At 46.6% G+C, this 24,454-nt stretch overlaps 2 protein-coding genes and 1 pseudogene across 8 annotated transcripts in view; 2 read left to right on the forward strand and 1 right to left on the reverse strand.

Annotated features, from left to right (window-relative positions):
- The first annotated feature begins 130 nt into the window (after nucleotides 1-130).
- ARMC6 (armadillo repeat containing 6) lies at nucleotides 131-24,028 on the forward strand. Of its 6 annotated transcripts, none has more exons than XM_081136541.1 (8): nucleotides 137-217; nucleotides 5,141-5,303; nucleotides 6,454-6,536; nucleotides 18,033-18,606; nucleotides 20,158-20,303; nucleotides 21,147-21,278; nucleotides 21,663-21,800; nucleotides 22,859-24,028. In XM_081136541.1, the coding sequence occupies exons 2-8, from the start codon at nucleotides 5,177-5,179 to the stop codon at nucleotides 23,069-23,071; spliced, it is 1,413 nt and encodes a 470-aa protein (XP_080992667.1). In that variant the 5' UTR covers nucleotides 137-217; nucleotides 5,141-5,176; the 3' UTR covers nucleotides 23,072-24,028. The 6 variants fall into 6 exon arrangements, with proteins under 6 accessions (XP_080992669.1, XP_080992667.1, XP_080992671.1 ...); XM_081136545.1 differs by having other exon boundaries at nucleotides 18,225-18,606; XM_081136540.1 differs by lacking the exon at nucleotides 137-217 and adding an exon at nucleotides 416-715.
- SLC25A42 (solute carrier family 25 member 42) overlaps nucleotides 6,483-24,454 on the forward strand; it is a 55,290-nt gene continuing 37,318 nt past the window's right edge. Inside the window, exon 1 of the mRNA XM_081136551.1 lies at nucleotides 6,483-6,536. The gene's annotated coding sequence lies outside the window, so the exon portion shown is untranslated. The remainder of the gene's footprint in view (nucleotides 6,537-24,454) is intronic.
- Nucleotides 11,563-13,276, reverse strand: LOC308555617 (ADP-ribosylation factor-like protein 2-binding protein pseudogene; annotated as a pseudogene). Its single transcript has 2 exons — nucleotides 13,271-13,276; nucleotides 11,563-12,034 (listed from the first exon to the last, which is right to left on the reverse strand). The product of its transcript is annotated as an ADP-ribosylation factor-like protein 2-binding protein pseudogene (transcript).

Raw genomic sequence — 24,454 nt, forward strand, 5'->3', positions numbered from 1 at the left:
GGCAGAGACGTCGCCGCCGCGCACCTGTTTGCCTTTGGACTTTACCTCGCTCGCAGTCACCCTTGGTCACTCGGGGAGCGGATCGACTAGCTGAAAAAGGCGGAGACGAGGCAGCGCCAGGGCGCCTGCGCGGTACGGCAACCAGAGAGGGCCAGAGGTGGCGCCGCCGCGGAATACAGACGCGAGCCCCACCTTTTCCCACGTAGCCGCGAACTCGGTGAGAAGCTGCAGCGCCGGGCCCCTCGCGCGCGGGCGGGGAGTGGGCGCCCCAGGGTCGGGCTGGTGACTGTGGGCACTTCTTGAGGTTTTGGGTAGTGACAGACTCAAAACCTCCTATTTCCCTGGCCTCCGCTTATTCATGCGCTGCCTGTGTGTGTACAGAGTGCCTGCTTGTGCCCCCCGGCCCTGTCCTAGACAGCGATGAGAAGGTGGAGAATAAAATGGATTGGGCCCAGCCCTCATGGAGATTGTTTCATTGGGGAGGCGGCTAGACAGTACAAGCAAATAAATAAACGAGCCATGCCGTTGTAGATAGAGATAATATTCAAATAATAGAGAGATGGAAAAGGAGATGAAGGATGTGCTTTGGCTAGTTGGGAAGGTTGAGAAAGAGGCAGGGAAGCACAGGTGAGGAGGTTTAGGTATGAAAAGAGCTGGTAAGGAGAAAGGGTTTTGTTTTCAGAGGATTGGGACACCACTGCAGGATTCTGAGCAGGTGAGAAGGTGGTCTCTTTGTGGAGATGCTCAGGGTGTGGGGGAGGAAGCAGGGAGGCCACCCATTGCTGAGGACGGAGGACAGTGCCTGAAACAGGTGGGTGTGGCGAATGGAGGAAGATGAAAAATCATTCAGTCTCTCATGCTTCCATGCACCATTTTCTTGATGAGCAGAACCCTGGATGTCAGATGGGGGCCTTGCTGATTCCCTTCCTGCCCCCCAACGTCATGGACACATTGCGGAGGCTAGCCCCTCTTCTGGCCTGTGCTCTTCCCCAGGTGACTCCCAGAAGACTATCCTCAGGCACCATCTTTCTCATTTGCTTTAGGTTGATACTTTTGTCCCCCATCTAGCCTAGTGCTGACCTAGGAGATCCCGAAGGACCTCAGAGGTGGTCCCAGAGCCAGACACTGATCTCCCCAGCTCAGGGCTGGGCAGAGGGAGGTTCGTGGGGTGTGCAGAGCAAAGTCAGAGAGCACAGGCTCTATCTGAGTGTTTAGGGAAGGCTCCCAGGGGAGGTGTCCGAGGGGCAAGTTCCTAAGGGATACCCCAGCCTAAGGGATACCCCAGCCAAGAGGGTTCTGGGCTTCACACAGGAAATAATTCAGGATGTGAGCCAGACGAGCTTAAAGCAGAAGCAATTTTATTGAGCAGAGAGGATAAGCAAGAAAAACCATTCCACAGACAGAGTGGTGGACTCTCCTCACGAGAAGGAAGAGAGACCCCAACTGTCTTTAGAGGTTGAGTTTATATCTGTTTGTAGTTGCTATGGTATTTTATGGTAAATTACTGGTATGCGGAAATAGAGAGTGGGGAAAATTTTGGGATTCACTTTAACCTTTACAAGGTATATTTTGTGGTCTGATTTTCTTTTATGGTATGGCTAAATGATAAGGTATGGGTGAGTAGATATTAATAAGTCATTGCAGGAATTTTTTTTTTCCAGAGGCTCTTCTTGGTCTCCTTGCATCTCTGGTCAGCTGAGTACTGTGTCAGACAGCATGTAACAGGCCCCTGACTTGACTTTGTTTGACTTTAGTTAATTTATGTAGTTCTCATGCCCCTCTCCTATATTAGAAGTTCCTCAGAGGACACAAGTGAAGGAAAGGTGAAGAATGAGGCAGGATGGCATGGTGGCCAGGCCTCTTAGTGCCTATATGACCTCTGGTGGGTTCTTCCCTCTCTAAGTTTCAGATTCCTCATCTGTAAAGTATGCATCTCCCCCACCCCCCTTTTTAAAATTGGTTTTAGAGAGAAAGGAAGGGGCGTAAAGAGAGAAACATCTATTTGTTGTTCCACTTATTCATGGATTCACTGGTTGATTCTTGTATGCTCCCTGACCAGGGATTGAACCTACAACTTTGGGGTATTGTGATAATGCTCTAATCAACTGGCCACCAGCCTGGACTCCCCACTGAGAAACTATCTCAAAACAGAAAATCCTTATTGTTTTCCTTCACCTTTGATCTTGAAAACCCTTAGCAACCCCTAAATAGACTCCCTGTTCTGGGGCAGAAGGAGTGGGGACTATCTGCAAGGGAGTAAGGTGGGTTGTTTGATGCCCTTCCACTGCCTACCTCCACAAATAAATTGTCCATATTACCTCTTAAGGAACAAAGGAAAGGAACTAATAAGTAATGTTTATTAAGCTCTTACTCTATGCCAGATCCTGTTCTAAGTGCTCCTTAGGAATTAACTGGTTGAATTTTCACTATAGCCCTATGAGGTAGAGTCTGTTTTTATCCCTGTGTCACCCATGAGGGAATTGAAGAACGAGATAAAGTGGAGGGCTTGTGATTTGAGTGCTCCCCCTTGCCCACCCCAGAGCCTGTCCTCCTACCCCCTGGAGTGTCTGCACAAACATAGGTGGAATATTCATATCCTGTGCCACCTCCACAAAGAGGAGCATGGGCCCAAATTTACACTTGGCCTTTTGCCACAGTCCAGTGCCGCTGTCCTAGTACCCCCATACCTTTGTTCTCCTAACACACTTTCTGTGCTGTGTGATTCTAGATTGGACCCGGGACCAGAAACAAATTGTTTTAAAAGACCATTTTAAGATAATCAAGGAATTTGATCAGGAACCATTAGATCTAAAGCTGTGCTGTTTAATAAGTTAGCCCCAAATCACCTGTGGCTATTTACATGAAAATGAATCACAATTAAGTATATGTGCTGCTGAAGCGAGCACTACAATTAAGTAAAAGTACATGTTCATTTCCTCACACTAGCTATGTTTCAACTGTTCAGTCCTGCATGGACTGCACAGATGTATAACACTCTGTTATTGCACAAAATTCCACTGGACGGGTAGTCAGATTCAGGTCTGAGATTTTGGCGGAATGACTTCCCAGGTGCATTTCATTCTGGGCAGGAGGCAGGTGGTACTGAGTTTTTCTTTTGATGACATGAAGTCATGCAGTGGAAATAGGTACCGTGCACCTGATGTCAGGTTCCATATCAGTTTTACACCTCATGGTTTTGCAGCCTGAAGAGATCATTGTCTAGATCTGTTCTGTTTGGTCAGCTGAAATTCATCTATAAAGCAGAACTTTCCCTCATCTTCTCTTTATAACTTGGTACCTACTTGTGTGAGGGAAGCAGGATAAACGCTGAATTCTTTACTTGCCAGTTTTCAGAAGAATGAGCTGGGGCGGTTTTAGTACTACTTATTATGAATGCACAGATTTTGATTTTGATATCTATTGGATTTTTTTTCTAATGTTCACTTGCCTCATCTTTGGGTGAGGCAAAGATGGGTGAGGATTTTTTTCTAATGTTCACTTGCCTCATTTTCACTTACCTCAGCTAGTGGATGCCCCTTAGGGTTTGCTCCCAAGTCCTTTGACATGACTTTAGTGTCTTTAGAAGCTTCCTTACATTCTCCTGTCACAAGATGCTCCCGGCTCCTCTGTCCTATTTCCTGCCCAGACCTGTAATCAGCCATTTCTCCAGGAGCCCTGTTTATGGTAGCTAGAGACCACAGTTGGTGTTTGGAGTGCTTATTGCTGCTGTGGTGTCATTTTCTCTAGGCATTTTCAATTGATATAACTATAAATGGGGAGGGAGGTTGCTTAAAAGAATATATATCATAAGTTTGTATTGATACTACCAGTTCAAATTTAGGAATTATGAGTTTTTACTTCTTTGATTTTCTTATGTTAGAACTTTTTTTCTTTTATGTCATTATGCTGGTACCTAATGACATAAACCTTATTACTTATTTGCTACATCTATAATAGTTTCAGAATGATATTAATATTTCCAATAACATATTACTGAAAGCTATTGAAGATTTTCTTTTGTATTTTATACTATCCTTAGCGTGTATGTCAGTAAGAATGTATGGTCATATCACTGTGTTTTAAAGTCACATGAAGTGGTCTAATTAGTGCAGATACATTGTTAGATTCGTGGGCTTCGTTTTACTCTTGCTTTTTAAGGATTGCTTTTATTTTTATTTTGGCTTATTTTGATTTATTTGTTTTCCTAACCACATACAACATTTACATGGGTTCCAAATGCAAACCTGTAAAACAAGGTAAGGTCAGAGAGAACAATCCAGCCTCTAGTCCTGTCCTCAGCACCCTTTTCTCTGTTTCTCCTTACAAGTAACTATTTTTATTAGTTTTTTAATTTAGTCTTTTTGTTTATTTACTTTATTAATTTTTATTTTAAATTCTTAGTATAACAGTGCATTATTATAATATAATATTGCCTTATTTTATGGTTGCATATAATATAACTGTAATAAAGTGACATATAGTTATGATAGTATATTTTACAATATATACTATCATAATCTTATATGTGATTATATTACTATATATCATTACGTATTATAATACTATTTTGTTATTTTATATAATATTGTAATCCTTTAACAAAAATATTATTAAACTATTATTTAACCCTTATTGTTATTACTTTTTATTATAAGGACATACATTATATTAACATTCCCCCTTTCTTTAAAAAATTTTTAAAAATTCTCACCCAAGGACATGTTTTTATTGATTTTAGAGAGAGAGGAAGGGGGAGAGAGAGAGATAAATAAATTTCAGTGTGAGAAAGAAACATTGCATATCGGTTGTCTCCCATATGCTCCCTAGGATGAAGGCGCTGATCGGGATCAAACCCACAACCTGGGTATGTGCCCTGACCAGGAATCCAGCCAACTGAGCCACACCAGCCAGGACAACATTACTCCTTTCTTATAAAGTGTAGTAAATTGCCTGCCCTCTTTTGCACTTTTAAAAGCTCTAGGGATGTTGGGATATCACCTTATCCTGTCATCCAGGTTGTGAGAATTTTTCCAGGGTGTATGTACAGCTCCAGTCCCATTAGATGCTCCTTAAATGGTGGCCAGGCTCCCAACTGCCCTCTTGCCTTCAACAAAGCTTTCTTCTCACCTTAACCTCTCAGCTCAGGAGTGTCTGTTGGGCAGCCCATGAGGAAGGGATGAAGATGGCCTCCAGGCGCATTACCCAGGAGACCTTTGATGCAGCTGTTCGTGAGAACATTGAGGAGTTTGAGATGGGGCCAGAGGAGGCAGTGGCAGAGGCTGTGGAGCAGTTTGAATCACAAGGTAGGGTGGTATGGCTCAGTCTCATTGCTAGTCCAGCTGTTTACCCGACAGTCCCTTTTAGTCCACTGCTCTTAACATGTGAGAGTGCTGTCTTGCTGTGGCCCCACCTCACTTGGCATGGCAGTTCTGGCACCTGTACCCTCTCCATGCTCTGACCTGGGCAGACTGGCTGCTTCCTGCTCCTACCTCACTGGCGCCCACCCTCTACTTGCTTGAACTTTACCCAGATATCTGCAGGGCTGGATCTTTCGAGGTGGGTCTCATTTTATTGTCAATTCTGTGAAGAGGCTTTTCCTGACCAAGTCCCAAGAAACAGGGCCTCCTGCTTCCCTGCCCCATCCGCACCCTAGCTTGAGCTCCAGAAGGCATAAGAAAACACCTATCTGTAGAAACAGGTGTCATGCTCAAACCAGGCCATGGAGGGGAGTAGTTAAAAAGAGGTTGTTTGTAGTGGTGCAAGCAGGAGTTAGGAGACCCTACAGGCCAAGTAGGGACCTCTTCCACCCCAGGACAGGCCACAGCAGGGGACAAGGGTCATCAGACAAAGGCAGAGTCAGGGAGCTGGGAATGAACACCTGCCCTACCACTCCACATCAAGAGTCCAGCTCCCCACTGGCCAAACCCAGTGAGATGCCAGAGGGCAAGGGAGACCAGGTGTTCAGCCTCAGAGGTCAGAGGCTGGTGTCCAGGGCACAGAGTGGATATTAGACACTGGGCAGGGGCTGGAGGAGTACCCAGAAGTATCCTGCACAGTGGGCACTTCCTTTAGAAGTGCCAGTGAGGGCAGGGAGATAGTCAGGTTGAAGAATAATAGGAGCCCCAAGGGAGAAGGCTGTGGGATCCCCTCCCCTCTCAGCCCACAAGGCAGAATGTGCCTCTCACTGTGGTGATGGTGTGCAGCCTCCCTACTATTCTGCTCCTATTGACTGGACAGGGCTGAGGAGTAAAGACCCCTCCCTTCACCCCATACCTCCATATGGACATGGCTGTTAAGTCTGGCCTGGGTGGGGAAAGCGTGGGATAGGCACCTGGGCAGATCCCCGAAGTCCTCCTGAGTGGGTGGTACCAGCAGAAGGGACATGAGGTGTGACCCTGGCAGACCCGCAGGGATAATGGCTGTCACTTATTTTCTCACTCCATCCCCCTGCAGGGGTCGAACTGAGCAACATTATAAAGATGGTGCCCAAAGTCTCTGCAGATGGATCACAGGAGCCCACACATGACATCCTGCAGGTAGGAGGGGGCAGCCCACATGGGCAGGGTTGACCCCTTACATGTGTGTTCCCATGTCACCTTGTAATGGTCTGTCAGGGGCACCTTTTCCCGGTTCCCACTTGGCAGATACAGGCTCTGAAAATCAGGGCCTGACCAGCGTTAGTAGGTGGGCCTGAGTTTGCAGCTCCCTGAGTCCATGTCTGAGGGTCTCTCTGGTGTGAAGGGCACCATGAAGGAGCCTCTTTCTGGCTTTCTGACCACCAGGTTTGCTCAGAGAGAATGGGATTGTTGTAAGGCTGTCACCTATTGAGTAGTGACTATTTAACAGCACATTACAGCCTTTCCCCTTAGCACTTAAACTGGCATTTAGAGTAGGTGGTGTTTTCCCTGATGGGGAAACAGAGGCTCAGAGCCTGCCCTGGCTCTCCAATGACCAAACAAGGAAGTATAGCTCACAGTGGTTAAGTCTTTTCCTTAAGGTCATCCATCAAACAGTGGTAAGCTGTTGTAAAACAGCAGAAGGTTCTAGTGTTTATTGAGAACAGGCTATGGACTCAGTTCTGTGCAAGGTGCTTTCTTTGTGCTATTTCAGTTATTCTCCCAAAGACACCTGCAAGGTTGGGATTATTATCCCCATTTTGCAAATGGTTAAGTTGAGATCCAAAGAGTATAAAATGACTCTCCTGGCAGCAAGGGAGTGTAGTGATAAAAGAAGAAGTTGGGGTAGACAGCCCTGGGTGTGATCCCAGCTCTGACTAAAACAAGATGCTTGCTTCTCCCTTCCTCAGAGTCCTCACCATCTTCTGCTTTATAGAGGTTTTGTGAAAATCACCATATTGTTTTCTTTTGACTTTCTTTGCTACTAAGGGTGAATGTATTTTAAAATGAGCTTGTCTTGCCCTAGCCTGTTTGGCTCAGTGGTTATAGTGTCAGACTGTTAACCGAAGGGTCTTGGGTTCAGTTCTGGTCAAGGGCACGTACCTCAGTTGCAGGCTTGATCCCTGGCCCCGGCTGGGTCAGGATATGTGCAGGAAGCTAACAATTGATGTGTCTCTCACATTGGTGTTTCTCTCTCTGCTTCTCTCTCCCTTCCACTCTCTCTGAAAAGCAATGGAAAAAATACCCTCGGTTGAGGATTAATAATAATAATAAAATAAAATGAACTTTTCTTCTGTTAATTTCTCTTTTGGGTGGTTTATCTTTTTTCTTACTGATTTGTGGATGCCCTTTTTATATGAAGGATCTCAGTAACAGTGATCTCTAACAGTCATTGAGTACTTCTGAAGTGTTCAGCATTGTACTAAATGCTTAAAACTCAATCTGTGATTAGCCCATTTTGCTGATCAGGAATCTGAGGCTTCCCAAGAATAATTGACTCACCTATGGTCACAGCCAGTGAGGGGCGGAGCTGGAACCCAGATCCACGTCCCTCTCCCAGGGAAGCCAAGCTCAGAGAATGACTTGGAGGTCTTCTACCAGCAGTACAGGAAACTCCTTGTTTGTTTACAGCCTTTGCTCTTTTTTTATTCTTAATTTCATTCTTTACTGCAGAAAAAGAATGTGAATACGTCCTGGCATAAAAAAGTCAAGCAATACTCAAGCATTTATAGTAAAATTTGAAACTCCCTGTCCTATACATCTACCAGCCTCCTTCTCACCCTTTCCTGGGAGTGGTGCCACACACATTGGAGTTCAACTCTCCCAGCCCTTGTTCTCACTTTGCAACTTAACCAGACTCCTCTCACACACCATGACACCATTGAGCTCTTGCTTGCGTGTCGTGGTTCTGATGCTTGAAAAATGCTTATCCGAGGAGGGAGAAAAAGTCAACTTTGTGATGCCTTTTGAAATGAACCTGCTAGAGTTATGAAGTTTGTTGCAAACAGACTTGTAAAAATAAAACCAAGATGAAGGCTTAGAACTCTCTGATTAGAAAGTGAGCCTGGCTAGTTTTATATGTGGGAAGTTGCAGAATAAGTCAGTCACATAGAGAATGACCCCCACGGTTGGTGGACAAAGCTCTGTCACCACGTTGAGTTGTCATATGTGGAACACAGCAGGCTCTGCCACCTCCACATTAGCAACTGGCTCTGCTCAGCCAGCCTGCAGGGTGTTGGGGTTGCATGCAGCACCTAGGAACCGTGAAGACAACCCCCTTAGCCAGCTGACTCAGAGACTCAGCATTATGATAAGATCCAGGACAAGAAGAGATTTCCTGTAGATTTAATGGATACCAGTGTGCAAATATTAGTCATATTCTTTTCCTCTCTTATCTGACTAAATATAGAGTAATTATAGCTTCAGTATTATGTGTTCTCAATGGCACTTATGTCATATGCTTTCCAAGTTACTTATAGGGTTCCTGCTAAAATCCCACCACCTCTGTTTTTGTTTTTTTGTAGTAAAATATACATAACATAAAATCTACCGTCTTAACCATTTCTAAGTACACAGTTCAGTGGCGTTAAGTACATTCACATCATTGTGCAGACATCACCACCGTCCATGTCCAGAAATCCTTTATTTTCCCAAACTAAAACTGTCCCCCTTAAACATTAACTCCCCTTAAACATTAACTCCCCCAGCCATGGCCGTTGGGACCCACCATTCTACTTTCTGTCTCTGAATTTGATTACTTTTGGAACTTTGTGTTAAGGGGAATTTTGCAGTATTTGTCCTTTTGTGTCTGGATTATTTCACAGAGCATAATGTCACATATATCTGTGTTGTAGCATGTGTCAGAATTTTCTTTCTTTCTATGGCTGAATAGCATTCCATTGTATGGATGGACCACGTTTTGTTTATTCATTCATCCATTGATGGACACTTAAGTTTTATTTCCACATTTTGGCTATTTTGAATAATGCTGCTATGAACATCGATATACAAACATATCTTCAAGACCCTACTTTAAATTTTTTTGTGTGTGTACCCAGAAGTGAGATTGCTGGATCATACTGTAATTACATACTTAAAAAAATTTTTTTAAAGAGTTTTTTATTGATTTTTAGAGAGAGAGGAAGGGAGAGGGGGAGAGAGAAACATCCATGTGAGCCTGGCTAGTGTGGCTCAGGGGTTGAGTGTTGGCCCGGGAACCAAGAGATCATGGTTCGATTCCCCGTCAGGGCTCATGCCTAGGTTGTGGGCTCAGTCCCCAGTAGGGGGTGTGCAGGAGGCAGCTGATAAATGATGATGTTTCTCTCTCATTGAAGTTTCTATGTCTCTGTCCCTCTCCCTTCCTCTCTTTCTAAAAATCAGTAAAAAACATATTTTTTTAAAAAAAGAAAGAAACATCCATATGAGAGCAAAACATTAATTGGCTGTACCCTGCACGCCCCCACTGGGGATCAGGGATCAAGCCCATAACCCGAATCAAACCAGCAACCTTTCAGTGCACAGGATGATGCCCAACCAAGTGAGCCACACTGGCCAGGGCATATACTTAATTTTTTGAGGAACCACTAGACTATGTTCCAAAACAGCTACACCTGTACAAGGTCTGCAATTCTCCACATCCATGCCAACACTTGTTATTTTCTGTTTTCTTTTTTTTAGACTTACGATTCTTGCAAAACACCTCAAATTTTTCTCATGGTACAAAAGTGTTTAATAGGTGCCATATCAGTACAGAAAACACGATCTGTAGCTTATCCATTAAAAAACAGAATAGCCGCCCGGCCAGGCATGGCTCAGTGGTTGAGTACCAACCTAGGATCCAGGAGATCGAGGTTTGATTCCCTGTCAGGGCACATGCCCGGGTTGCAGGCTTGATCCCCAGTAGGGGGCGTGCAGGAGGCAGCCGATCAATGACTCTCTCGTCATTGATGTTTCTATCTCTCTCTCTCTTTCTCCCTTCCTCTATCTGAAATCAATAAAGATATATTTTTAAAAAACATAAAACAATAGCCAAGTGAAAAGTCAATACAGATTCTTATTTTTCCTTAAAATAAAATCTAAGGTACACATTGGAAATTAAACTGTTTTTGTTTTTTCTTTCTAGAGATGTGACATCCATGTTTTCTGGTCAGTAATGTCCTGTCAACCATTGTGCTAAGCCAGTGTACTAAATCAAAGCAGATTCATGAACAGCAAAGCTGTTTGCTGTCTCCTATTCCTGCTGAGCTAGACTAGCAGAACACTGTCTTGGTAAGAAGATTTTGATATGAAGAAGGAATTGCAAACCCTCTACCCCAACAGAAAACCTAATGAACTGATTTATACAGAAAAAGTTTAAGCAAACCTGCACAAACACTTAATATGCTGTAATAAAAGGAGAAAATAATACCTTTAGTCTGCTTCCAGCATAAGCACACATTCACTGGTGCTCAGTAAAATAGGAACGCCAACATAGAAAACATTTTCACTTTCATAGCACTGACAACTAAAAAGCACACAGCATATAATATATTGATCTTGAAGTGGGTAATCACGGAAGTTCCAAGATTATATCCACTAGGTTAGCCTGAGTATTCATCTGTTAAAGTATTTTTTCAAAAATGCTTAAAAGAGAGTTCTAGAAACAGTGGGACTACATCAGGACCAGCAGAAGACAGCGATGCAGGGACTGCAGATGTAAGACTAGGAATTGATTTTAACATGTAGCTTTTAGTAAAGGACATCTCTCTCAGTTGATTCCTACAGCCAAGACTCACTGTGACAGGCAGCTGGCTTGCGTAACACCCTAGATAAATGCTTCCAAACAGTAAAAACCCTATTGAGACTGAAGGACTGAAACATCACGCTCACACATGTATGCTAGGGAAGGCCCCCTAGGTGGATGTGGACTTACTGCAGAGGAGCCTGACTCAAGCCCCGAGAGAGAGGCCCACTTAGAGAGGAGTACTAGGGTTACTGAACACAAAGGTTTTCTGAAGAAATGGGTCCCAGGAGGGTCAGGTAATTTTTTTTTTTTTTTTACCCATCAATACTTGAAGAGTTGCAGAACAGAGCCAGCCTCTCCAAAATCTATTCTGTCATTAGATGAGGTCTCTCCCAGGACACCGCTGCAGATATCCAGAACAATCTCATTGCCTGGAGGTGGGACCTAGTGCTGAAGATTGTTCTGTGAAGCTGGCATAAAGGATGATTTGCATAATGAAGTTACCAGTAAACCACTGCTTAAGTCCAGTCCTGGCTTGCTTTTTTGGCTTTGTAGTCCAGAAACATTTCTTTAAAAGCCAGAAAAATCAGTAAACATGAGCAGCATGTTGAATATGTCAACAGCAACTTCATCTTTATGGTGTTATAAAGTTGTGAAGGCTGCCATGTTAAATTGAGTAATTTGTTCCAGCAGCTGTTCTTCCATATAATTTTCTATCAAAGAAATATATTTGTTTAAAATAGGTGTGTAGGTGACTATTCTCCTCTGTGTCTTCAAACATCTGTTAGTACTTGTCCATGAAATTTCTCTGTAATAACTGGAACTAGTCACCCATGATAATGTCTTCTAAATATCCAACCACAACATCAAATTCTGCACCAGAGGTGGAAGAGGAAGATAGTGTGAAGCTCTTTCTCTAGAGCAGAGGTGGGGAATATCTGGCTTGTGGGCCATATACAGTCCACGAAATCATTTGGTCTAGCCCTGCCAAGGCCTCACCAAAGAGAAGCAGTACCAGCTCACATTACAGGTGAAGTAATTAAGTGTTTGACCAAATATAGCAAGCTAATATTTAAGTTGATAATTTTGTATGGCCCACGAATGATGTTATAAATATCCAAATGGCCTTTGGCAGAAAAAAGTTTCCCCTCCCCTGCTCTAGAACGTCCATTGCTGCTGCTGCCACTTCCACCCCATGTGGGTCCAACCTCCATTCTGCACCATAGAGCCCCAACTGGAACGGGAGGCCTTGCTGCTGAGGCCACGGTTAGGTCATGGCCCAGCCACACACCAGCTGGGCCTTTCTGCCCAGCCAGGCCTCTGCGTGAGTCGTTGTAGCCGCTGTGTGGGCCTGGTGTAAGTTTTGCAGCCATCAACCTCTGGGCACCATGCCACCTCTTTTCTGTTGTTTTGATAGTAGCCATCCTGAAGGGTGTGATGGTATCTCATGGTTTTGATTTGCATTTCCCTAGTGATTAGTGATGTGTGGAGCACCTTTTCCTGTGCTCCTAAGCCATTTGTGAGTTTTCTTTGGAGGAATGCCTGTTTAAGTTACTGCTCTGGTTTTAACTTATTTCTTAATCTGTTTTCATTATAACATATACTTAGTCCACAAATCTAGCTCAGTGAGGGTTGGCTGACAGGCATCCTTGCCTTTCAGGACATTTGAGCAAAATCAAAGCCCTTTGGGCTGATGGTGTCTGTAGAACTGTGCTCACTGGGTGGAATACAAATGATTTCAGAAGCTCCAGGCGCACAGGTTCGTCTTTTTTTTTTAATTTAAAAAAATATATATATCTTTATTGATTTCAGAGAGAGGAAGGAGAGGGAGAGAGAGAGAGACATCAATGATGAGAGAGCCATTGATCGGCTGCCTCCTGCACACCCCCTTACTGGGGATTGAGCCCTCAACCCAGGCATGTGCCCTGGCCAGGAATTGAACCACGATCTCCTGGATCATAAGTTGATGCTCAACCACTGAGCCATGCCGGCCAGGCTGTCTTTTTTTTTAGATTGAATTTATTGGGGTTACATTGGTTAATAAAATTAATAGGTTTAAGGTACACAGTTCTGTAATATATCATCTGTATATCATATTGTGTATTCACCATCACAAATCATGTCTCTTTTACCCTCTCCTGCTTTCACTCACCCCCATTTCCCTCTGGTAATGACCATACTGTTGTCTATGAGGGGTTTTTGGTTTTATTTTGTTTTGTTTTTTTAAATATCTCTTTATTGATTTCAGAGAGAGGAAAGGAGAGACAGAGAGAGAAACATCAATGATGAGAGAGTTGTCATTGATCGGCTGCCTCCTGCACACCCCGACTATGGATCGAGCCCGCAACCCAGGCATGTGCGCTGACTGGGAATTGAACCACGATCTCCTGGATCCTAGGTCGATGCTCAACAGCTGAGCTATGCCCGGCTAGGCCTATGAGGGGTTTTTGTTGTTTTTTCCTTAATTCCTTCACCTTTTTCACCCAGCCCCCCCCATTTCCTCCCCTCTGACAGCTATGAGTTGTTTCTATTTTGTTTGTTAGCTTATTTTGTTCATTAGATTCCACATATAAGTTAAATCATATGGTATTTGTCATTCTCTGACTTAATTTCACTTAACGTAATATTCTTCAGGTCCATTTATGCTGTCGCAAAAGATACGGTTGCCTTCTTTTCTGTGGCTGAGTAGTATTCCATTGTGTAAATGTACCACAGCTTTTTAAAAAAATATTTTTTGTTTTTTAATTTTTTTTAATTTTACTTTATTTTTCAACTATAGTTGACATACAGTATTATATTAGTTCCAGATGTACACCCCAGTGATTAGACATTATAAAACTTATTAAGTGATCATCCCGAAAAATCTCATACCCGTCTGATACCATACATAGTTATTAGAATATTATTGGCTATATTCCCTATGCTGTACTTTACACCCCCATTACTACACTATAACTACTAATTTGTACTTCTAAATCCCTTCACCTTTTTTGCCCATCCTCCCAACCCTCCTCCCATCTGGCAATTGTCAAAATGTTCTCTGTACCTATGAGTCTGTTTCTGTTTTGCTTGTTCATTTGTTTTCATTTTTAGATTCAATTGTTGATAGATTTGTATTTATTGTCATTTTATTGTTCATATTTTTGGTTCTTTTTTTCCTTCTCCTTCTTAAAGAAGATCCTTTAACATTTTATGTAATACTGGTTTGGTGGTGATGAATTCCTTTAGCTTTTTCTTGTCTGGGAAGCTCTTCATCTGACCTTCAATTCTAAATGATAGCTTTGCTGGGTAGAGTAATTTTGGTTGTAGGTCCTTGCTTTTCATCACTGAAAATTTCTTGCCACTCGCTTTTGGCCTGCAAAGTTTCTGTGGAGAAATTAGTTGACAGTTGCATGGGCACACTCCCTTGTAGGTAACGAACTGCTTTTCTCTTGCTACTTTTAAGATTCTCTCTTTGTCTTTAACCTTCGGCATTTTAATTATGATTTGTCTTGGTGTGGACCTCTTTGGGTTCATCTTGTTTGGGACTCTGTGCTTCCTGGACTTGTATGTTTATTTTTTTCACCAGGTAAAGGAAGTTTTCTGTCATCATTTTTTCAAATAGGTTTTCAATATCTTGCGCCCTCTCTTCTTCCGGCATCTCCATGATGCAAATGTTGGTATGCTTGAAGTTATTCCAGAAGCTCTTTACACTGTCTTCATATTTTTGGATTCTCTTTTCTTTTTGCTGTTCTGATTAGGTGTTTTTTGCTTCCTTATATTCCAAGTCATTGATTTGATTCTCGGCATCCTCTACTGTTGACTCCCTGAAAATTATTCTTCATTTCAATTAATGTATCTTTCATTTCTGACTGGCCCTTTTTTATGTTGTTGATGTTCTCACTGAGTTCCTTGAGCATCTTATAACCTTTGTTTTAAACTCTGTATCTGGTAGTTTTCTTACTTCCATTTCATTTAGTTCTTTTTCTGGAGATTTCGCCTTCACTTTCATTTGTGACATGTTTCTTTGTCTCCGCATTTTGGCTGCTTCCCTGTGTTTGTTTCTGTGTTTTAGGTAGATCTGCTATGTCTCCTGGACTTGGTAGAGTGGCCTTGTGTAGTAGTTGTCCTGTAGGGCTCAGTGGCTCAGCCTCCCCAGTCACCTGAGTTGGGCACTCCAGGTGCACCCCTGTGTGAGCTCTGTGCACTGTCCTATTGTAGTTGAGCCTTGAATGATGTTGGCATCACTGGGAGGGATTTACCCCAGGCCAGTCAGTTGCGAGGATCGGCTGCAACTACAGTGGAAGAGCTGCTGTGCAGAAGCCAATCGTATGGAACAGGAATTGTTTTAGTGGGGCTTTAGTGCTCACCGAGTCCTCTCCTTGAGTGTGTTGCTCATGGAGGTGGTAGGGTTGTAATCTGCAGTGGTCTGAAGCTGACCAGGAGGTACAAAGCCAGCCTCTGCCTGTGCCCTGCCTGGGGCCACTCAGCACGAGCTACAGAGCCATCTGCAGATGGCTCCTGCTTGTGTTGGGCTTGGAGGTGCCCAGGAGAGGCCAAGCTGTGAACCAAGGTGGGCTGCTGCTAGTGCTGTGCCTGGGGCCACTTATTGAGAAGTATGGGCACGTTGTGGCCAGCTGCTGCTGCTTTGAGAGATTTTAGGAAAGTCCAAAGCATAAAGCAAGAGAGGCCAGTTGTATGGAAAAGCCACTAGAAATGGCTTGGATGAGCCTGCAAGTAGGGAGGGGCGGGGTCTCAGGTAATCAATTACCAGGGCAAAAAGCGTGAACCAGGTTGAAAAGTGTGAACCAGGTTGATGGAGATTCAGATATGGTGCTTGCCTATTGGCTTTGTAGTGGGGAGGGCTCAGCAAAGGGACAATGTCCTCTGTCAGCACTTCCCTCCGTCTCTTGCCCTGATTCTAGACAAGTTAGTTCCTCCCTGTATGTACCTGTTTTCTTTCAAACTGCTACCCCAGTGCTGGAACTCAGAGGGAGTGAGTCCGAATAAGCCTGAGCCCTTGAAGAGGAATTGCCTAGGACTCCAGCAGCCTTCATGTCACTCAACCTCAATCCCTATTGGTTTTTACAGCCTGAAGATATGGGGACTTCTCTTCCCAGCACTGGAATGCTGGGCTGGAACCCCTTGCTCCTCAGGAGAAACCTCCACAGGCAAGATATTCCTCCCAATTTTAAACCCCCACATGTGGGTGTGGGACCAGCTGGTTCCATGACTCCACCCTACATCTCCACCCCTCCTACCAGTCTTGATGTGGCGGCTTTTTTTTTTCTTTTTTTAAAATATATCTTTATTGATTTCAGAGAGAGGAAGGGAGAAGGAGGGAGAGAGAGGTAGAAACATCAATGATGAGAGAGTCATTGATCGGCTGCCTCCTGCATGCCCTCTTACTGGGGACTGAGCCCTCAACCTGGGTATCTTCCCTGACTGGGAATTGAACCCCGATCTCCTGGATCCTAGGTCGATGCTCAACCGCTGAGCCACGCCTGGCTGGGCTTGATGTGGCTTCTTTAATTCCCTAGTTATAGGACTTTCATTCAGCCAGATTTCAGGTGGTTCTGAATGATGGTTGTTCTATAGTTTAGTTGTAATTTTGATGTGGTTGTGGGAAGAGGCAAGTATCGCATCTGCCTACACCACCATCTTGACTGGAACCTAAAAATATTTTTTTAATATGTTTTTTGTTGATTTTAGAGAGAGAGGAAGGGAGAGAGGGAGAGAGAGAAAAACAAAACAAAACACACCTATCAGCCATCTCCTGCATGCCCCCTACTAGTGTTTGAGCTTGCAACCCGGCCATGTGTCCTGAGTAGGAATCGAACCAGCAACCTTTTGGTGCACAGGATGATGCCAGCCAACTGAGCCACACAGGCCAGGGCTTCTTAAAAAATATTTCTATTGATGTTTTATTTTTATTTTTTTTAAGAGAAGGAGAGAAAGAAACATTCATGTGAGCGAAACATTAACTGGCTCCTACATGCCCCCTATTGGGGACCAAGTCTTCAACTTGAGCATGTGCCCTGACCTGGAATTGAACAAATGACCTCTTGGTTCATGGGCCTATGCTCAAACACTGAGCCACACCAGGTGGGCCATTTTTAATTTTTTGAGGTAACTCCTTACTGCTTTCCACAGTGGCTCCCCCTGTCTGCATTCCCACTAAGTGCATGAGGGTTCCCATTTCTCCACATCCTCACCAACACTTGTTTGTTGATTTATTGATGGTAACCATTCTGACAGATGTATATGAGTTTGTCTTAAAGATTTCTGCTCAGGCAGGCACTGAGGTCATGGAGTTGAATAGCAGCTAGACTTGTCTGTCCTGCTCAGATTGTTTTCTTTATTATTTTTCCCTCAGGCACTTAGAGTTGAATTTGAGTGAATCAGCTGTGCATATAGTGTGGTTTTATTTGGCAGATGCTTGGCAAATATTTGTGGAGTGAATGAGAGAGACAAACAGGAGACATGGTGTGGGCAAGTCTAGTGAAGGTGACTTTTACCTTTGGAGAGCTGGCCATTGGAGGGTGCATTGGTTAGCTATGGATGCATAAGAAGCAACCCCAAACAACAGCCATTTTATTATTTCTTATAATTCTACTGGGTTGACTGAGTTCAGCTGGATAGTTCTGTTTGTCTTGCTTGGAGCGTCTTAGACGCAGTGGCAACCAGGACTGGAATGTTGAATACATTGCACTTGTATGTGTGGCTCTTTGGCAGGGACACTGAGAGGGCTGAGCCTCTACTTCTATGTGACCTCTGAAGCTCAGGGCTCCTAAAAGCACAGATGTGGGAGCTTACATGGCTGGAACTGGCCAGTGCAGGCCCAGACTGCAGAGGTGGGGATCCTGCAGGGATGCAGCACTGTCACTGTGGCCTTTGGGCTGAGCTGACACTGAGGTTTCTCCCATATTTCCTAGATCCTGGAAGACTTGCAGGAGTCCATGGTCTGCTGTCACCCCCAGGAGGTGTCAGCACAACTTGCCCGCTTTTGCGAGCAATGCAAGCAGCACAAGGCCTGCCGCTTTCTTGCAGCTCAAAAGGGCGCCTACCCCATTCTCTTTGCTGCCTGGAAGCTGGCTGCAGCGGGTGACCAGGTACTCCTGTTCCAGGCCCTCAACGCCCTGTCAGCACTGATTGATGGCCAGCCTGACCTCCTGGACACCCAGGGCCTGAAGCTGCTGGTGGACACTCTGGCCCAGAATGCTGATGCGGCTAATCTGATGTGTTCTGGGATCCGCTGTATACGCCATGCCTGCCTGAAACATGAGCAGAATCGGCAGACTCTAGTGAAGGCTGGTGTGCTGCCCCTATTAACTGATGCCATCACCCGGCACAGCCCCTGCGCCGACGTGGTCAGGGAGGCCTGTTGGGCCCTTCGCATCATGACTTTTGACGACGATATTCGTGTGCCCTTCGGCCACGCCCATGACCATGCCAAGATGATTGTGCAGGAGAATGGAGGCTTGAAGGTACTCATCGAGGCTGCCAAAGGTAGGAGCAGGTGTGGCAAGAGTTAGAGTCAGGGCTTAGGATTGATCCAGGCATGGCTGGCTCCAGGCTCCACTTGCCTCTCTTGGCTTCATCCCACCTGCATGGCAGCCCTTGTGGACAGTATCCTTACTCCTACTTGCTCCAGGAGAGATCCTGTGGACATTTCTAAAGCCATTTGGGGAGGGTGCTTGGCTCTGTCCAACCAGATTGAGAGTGGGGAAGAGCTCCCCAAAGGGAAAAACAAGGGTGTTTCCCAAAGATGGGGGAAGTATTGCTGCCATTCACCATGGCTGGTCCTAGGTAACAGTTTACACTTTGGTTCACACTTGGCCACAAATTCTTGTGCATGTATGTGTTTCTAACTCCAGGGTAACTATAGTGAGCCAGTGATGGAAGGTTGAAATGCTGACATTCGGACCCCAAAGCACCAGCCCCCTGTCCACTGCACCCACCAAATAACGCCTGATGGGTCTGGTGCACTGAAGGTGCTAGAAGAATGAGTTCCCTTTCCCCACCTGTTTGTGGTTCTGGCTCCATGGCCAGGCCTGTGTACAAGACTCTGGCCCTGTCTGCCAGAGACATGGGCCTGCCTCAGTCTTCCCTCCACACCCCTGGAGAGGGTGGAAACAGGTCCTGATCGTCTTGGAAGTCAGGCTGCTTTTCTGAAGGGTCATTTGATTCTTATTTATTTATGGAGCTCATTTCAGTTAGGGTTCTGCCAGAGATACACAACCAGGATATGTGGGATATAAAGAGAGTTATTGAAAGGAGTTGGCTCATGTGGTTATGGGGCTTTTGAGGCTGAAATCCATGCGGCAGGAATTGACACCACAGTCCACCGGGGTGCTTTTTCCTCCTCAGGAAGACCTCAGTTTCTCTTGTAAAGCCTTCAGCTGATTAGATGAGGCCCACCCGGACCATCCAGGGTCCACTTCTTTTAGTCAGTTGGATGTCACCATGTCTAGAGAACACTTCCATGGCACACCCAGATTAGCACTTATGGAATCACTGAGGCACATGAACTGACATATTAATTCTGCATAAATTATGGCTCTCCACCCCTCCCTCAGGAGAGGCCTCAGTGCAGCCTCTCCTCCCTCTGCCTCTGAGCTTGGTCTTCACAACTGTGTTCAGTTCTGCCCTGTCAGCTCTATCCATATGTCTCTCTATGGTTTCTGGGTTTCCTGTTGTACTTAGAAAGGTCATTCCCACCCCCAAGATCATAAAAATAGTCCTGGGTGTTTTATTATAGCATTAATATGGTTTTCTTTTTTTAGGTATTACCATCAGTTGGTCTGGAATTAATTATCTGGGACACGGTGCAGAGGTGGGGGGAGCAGGGCATCCAGTTTGTGGTTTTCCTCAGCAGTCAGCAGGGGGCACTGCAGGTCCATACTGCCTGTGGTGTTCACTGGGGCTTTCCTGGTTTAGGCAATCACACTGCCAGGCAGAGGGTCCAGCAGGATTCAAACCAGCACCGCTGGCTCAGAGCTGTGGCTGGTCCTCTGCCCCTTCCTCACTTCCACAATTCCTCTCCCTCCTTCTCTGCAGCGTTCCCTGATAACCCCAGCGTCCTGAGTGAGCTCTGCAGCACTTTGTCCCGTCTAACTGTTCGCAATGAGTTCTGCCAGGAGGTCGTAGACCTCGGGGGCCTTGGCATACTGGTGGCCCTGTTGGCCAACTGCAGCAACCATCAGGTGGGCATCCAGAGTTGTCTTAGTTTGCAAAGCTCCCTTGGGTTTCAGTTTGACATTTTTCTCCATGCCTGGGGGAGGATCCAGCCTCTCGGGCAACTCTGCCCCTTTGGGCCCCTGCCAGCCATACAAGCCTGAGTCAGGACACGCCTGGCCTGTCTGCTGATCCCAGAACCAAAATGTTGTTTCTACTTCTCATGTACCCGTAGGTGGGAACTAAAGTTTGGGGGCAGACAAACCCACCCACCCGTTCTTATTGTCCTTTAGCACCTTGTATTTTCTACCAGGAGTAGGAGGAATAGGATTGGGTGTCATGGGGGTTGATCCAGACCTGAGCTCAGCTGTGTGATGCTTGAGTGAGGTCCACCCTTACTTCCTGGGCTTCCCCATGTGTATAACAGGGCAGGGACCCCTGCCATCATTCATTTATGTAGCAGTCACTTATCAGCCCCCTCTCCACACGCCCAGCCTAGGGCCATGGATCCTGGCTGCTAGCAGCAATGATTTTGCTGTCCCTGACTCCAGCCAGAGACAGCAGCCAGTCAGGTCAGTCAGTGCCCACCCTGAGCTTGCAGCCAAGGCCAAGAGATATCTGGTGTTCTGATTGCTGACCTGAGCCAATGCCCCCTCTGTGTGTATGTGGATGGGGGGCTCAAGGTAATGGGAACCACAGGGTCCACCTCCCCTGCCTTCTCTATACAATGACTAGTAACCCTGCTGTTACATGCTGCCTTTGTGCCCCAGGGCAGCCCCTCCCATAATACAGCAACCTAGCAGTTAGTGCCTGGTGCAGCGGGAGGGGGGCTGGCTGCACCAGGGGGTGACCCCCTTGTGCCCTCCATATAGGACCTTGTGAGACAGGTGCTGAGCGCCCTGCGGGCCATCGCTGGCAACGATGATGTGAAGGATGCCATTGTCCATGCAGGTGGGACAGAGTCCATTGTGGCCGCCATGACCCAGCACCTGGCCAGCCCCCAGGTACCACCATCGGGCACGTGAGGTGGGGCAGTGGGTCTGGAATCCCAGTTCAATCACTGTATCTGCATGATGCTCTTTCCATTTCCTCAAGTAGGAGTGAGAGAGGGGCAGGGACAGGGAGAATGAGGGTGGGTAAGGGGTAGGACCAGGCAAGGTGAGGGTGGAGTGGGGCCTGGTGAGTGAGAGTCAGGGAAAGCAGAGGGAGGCAGAAGAGCTTGGTTGATGTTTCTGTCACTCTGATACTGTTCCTGTTACTGCTGGTCCAGGACACACCTGGACTGACAGTGGTCTGTCCAGGTGAGGTCTTGGGGCACTCATCTGGAAGTTGGCGATGATGAGGGTCTGTTGGCCTCGTCTCAGCCATCCCTTTGACCTACCCTGCAGGTATGTGAGCAAAGCTGTGCAGCGCTGTGCGTCCTGGCCCTGCGCAAGCCAGAGAACAGCCGGGTCATCGTGGAGGGTGGTGGGGCTTTGGCTGCACTGGAGGCGATGAAGGCACACCCGAAGGAGGCTGGTGTGCAGGTGGGTATGGGGGAAGTAAGAGAGGCAGGAGCCTACCATACAGGTGTGGGGAGGCCCTGTCCCAATCCCCATCCCCATCCCCATCATGTCCTAAGCCTCGTGGGTTCTTATTCCTTTCCAGCTCCTCTCTTCCTGCATCTACATGCCATCCTCCTTAGTATGCTGTCCCTGTTCCTCTATTTCTGCATTTGGTCTTTTGTTACAGGATCTTTGTAGGGATCTGGGGAGGAGGAGGGGATGGGGAGAGCAGATGGGGCTCTGCTGGGATTTGGGGTTGTTCTGCCCACCTTGGGTTGCTGTCCACACCTCACTGGGGAGTCTTCAGGGCTGATTATAAGCAGAGCCATGTGCACACTCTGACCTGAAACCCACGCTGCTTCTTGTAGCACCTGGTTCTCCCACCTCCCACTCCTATCTTCCTGGTATTGGGGCCGCCTCATGATCCTTAGACACACCAGGTAGTGGTCCCTTTGGGGCCTTTGCTCTCCTGCCTCTTCCAGGGCATTGTGCCCTTGGCTGGCCCATTACTTTGGCCTTTCCTAACCACCCTGGCTAGGAGCCTTCACACCTCACCTACTCTTCATCCACTCACTCACTGGTGGTAGAAGCCTTGGGGTGCTTTTAGGCACCCACCCATGGCAGATACCCAGGGCACAAAGGTTAACTGAAGGACTACTGATGTAATTGAAAGATAGGCCCTGTGCACACCCCCTCTTTTCTCTGTCTTACTGCCCTCCTCCTCTGGGGCCCCTGCCAGGCTCTCTGAGACTAAGAATCCATACCTGAGGGATCATCCCCACCTGCTGAGCCTTTGGCCACCCTGAGCTTCAGTCTCCTTGCCTGGGAAATGGGGAATTATCCCTGCCTCTGGGGCTGTCAAGAGGATGAAGTGAAGGGATGCATCTGGTCTGATGAGTCGTAGCCTAGCACCCAACGAATGCAGGCTGTGGTCATCATTGACCTATTGTGTCAAGAGGATAACTTAAAGGTCAGAGTGGATCCCACCCCAGGATCTCATGCACCAGCCTACAGCCTTCACCTTCCACTCTCCCTTCCAGAAACAGGCCTGCATGCTGATCCGAAACCTAGTGGCCCGCAGCCAGGCCTTCTCACAGCTCATCCTGGACCTGGGGGCTGAAGCACTCATTGTGCAGGCCCGTCTTGCCCACCGAGACTGTGAGGACGTGGCCAAGGCAGCCCTGCGGGACCTGGGGTGCCGTGTAGAGCTCCGAGAGCTGTGGACTGGCCAGAAGGGCAACTTGGCACCATGACCAGCCTTGGTCTAGACTGTGACTCTGGGTGAGTCATGTGACTTGGGAAATGGAGAGATCTATGTCCTGCCACTCTGCCCACCGGATTCCTTGCCCAACTCAGTGAGAGGTGTTTTCTGATGGGCACCAGGTACAAGCTGGGGGACGAGCACTGGTAAGGCATCTACACTGGGTCCTGTGCTCCCATTACCAGCCAAGAGCATTGGTATCACCCATCCTGCCTCACCCCAGCTCTTTCCTTCCAGAAGGGCCTTCACAGCATTCTTGGGGCGAAGGGCTATCTGAAATTTGACAGCTACACTGACCAGTCTCAGAGTGGGTCAGGGATCTTGCTCCTGCCTCTTCAAGTCCATTCTTGCCTTGCTCCTGTTTTTTTCACCTGTGAATGGGTCGAAGATACCTTGCTGTCCTGGCCAGAGGGCGGGAACTGAGACTGGTCTATCTCCGGGGCCCCAGACCAGCCAGTGCTGCCCGGTAATAAAAGAACATTGCTTGCCCTGGCCAGTGTGGCTCAGTTGGATGAGCGTTGTCCATGTACCAAAAGGCAGCTGGTTTAATTCCTGGCTCGGGTTGTGGGCTTAATGCCTAGTAGGGGGCATGCAGGATCAATGTTTCTCTCGCTCATCAATGATGTTTCACTCTTTCTCTTCTTCTCTCTTTCTAAAGTCAATAATAAAAAATACATATATATTTTAAAAAGCCCTAGTTCAGTGGTTAGAATGTCGGCCTGCACACTGGAAGGTCACGGGTTCAAGTTCTGGTCAAGGGCATGTACCTGGGTTGCAGGTTCAATCCCCACCCCAGTCGGGGCACTGGTGGGAGGCAACCAATTGATGTGTTTCTCTTACATCAATGTTTCTCTCTCTCTCTCCCCTTCCCCCCTCCCACTAAAAATCAATGGAAAAAATATCCTCACTTGGGTAAGGATTAAAAAATAAATTTTTTTAAAAAAAACCATTGGTTGAAGTATGGAGGGGTCTCTTCCATGGCTCTGGGGGGTGGGGGGCTGCAACCAGTGGTCTCAGAGAATGGGAGGAGTGGACGTTTGGGCAGGCCATGGGGTTGCTGAGGAAGGTGGAGAGGTTTTGAGAACAGCCTGGGTATAGGATCTGATGTTGCCCTCAGACAGGCAGACTACTGAGGCCACAGTTGGCATGAGCCTGGGGTCTGCAGGTGCCTAGATTGCTGCTTCTCAGCGTGCATTTCCTTGGGGAGCTGGGGAGTTCAGCATCCAACCCCTACTCAGCTGTGTGGCTTTCAGTAAGTGACTTAATCTCTCTGAGCTTCTATTTGATCCTGCGTAAAACGGAGTGGGGGGAGGGATAGAGAACCCCCCCCCCTCGGTATTGGAGTGGAGCTGGGACATAGGTGGTACCTGGTTGT

Source organism: Miniopterus schreibersii (assembly GCF_964146895.1).
Source record: "Miniopterus schreibersii genome assembly, chromosome: 4".
Taxonomy (NCBI): Eukaryota; Metazoa; Chordata; class Mammalia; order Chiroptera; family Miniopteridae; genus Miniopterus; species Miniopterus schreibersii.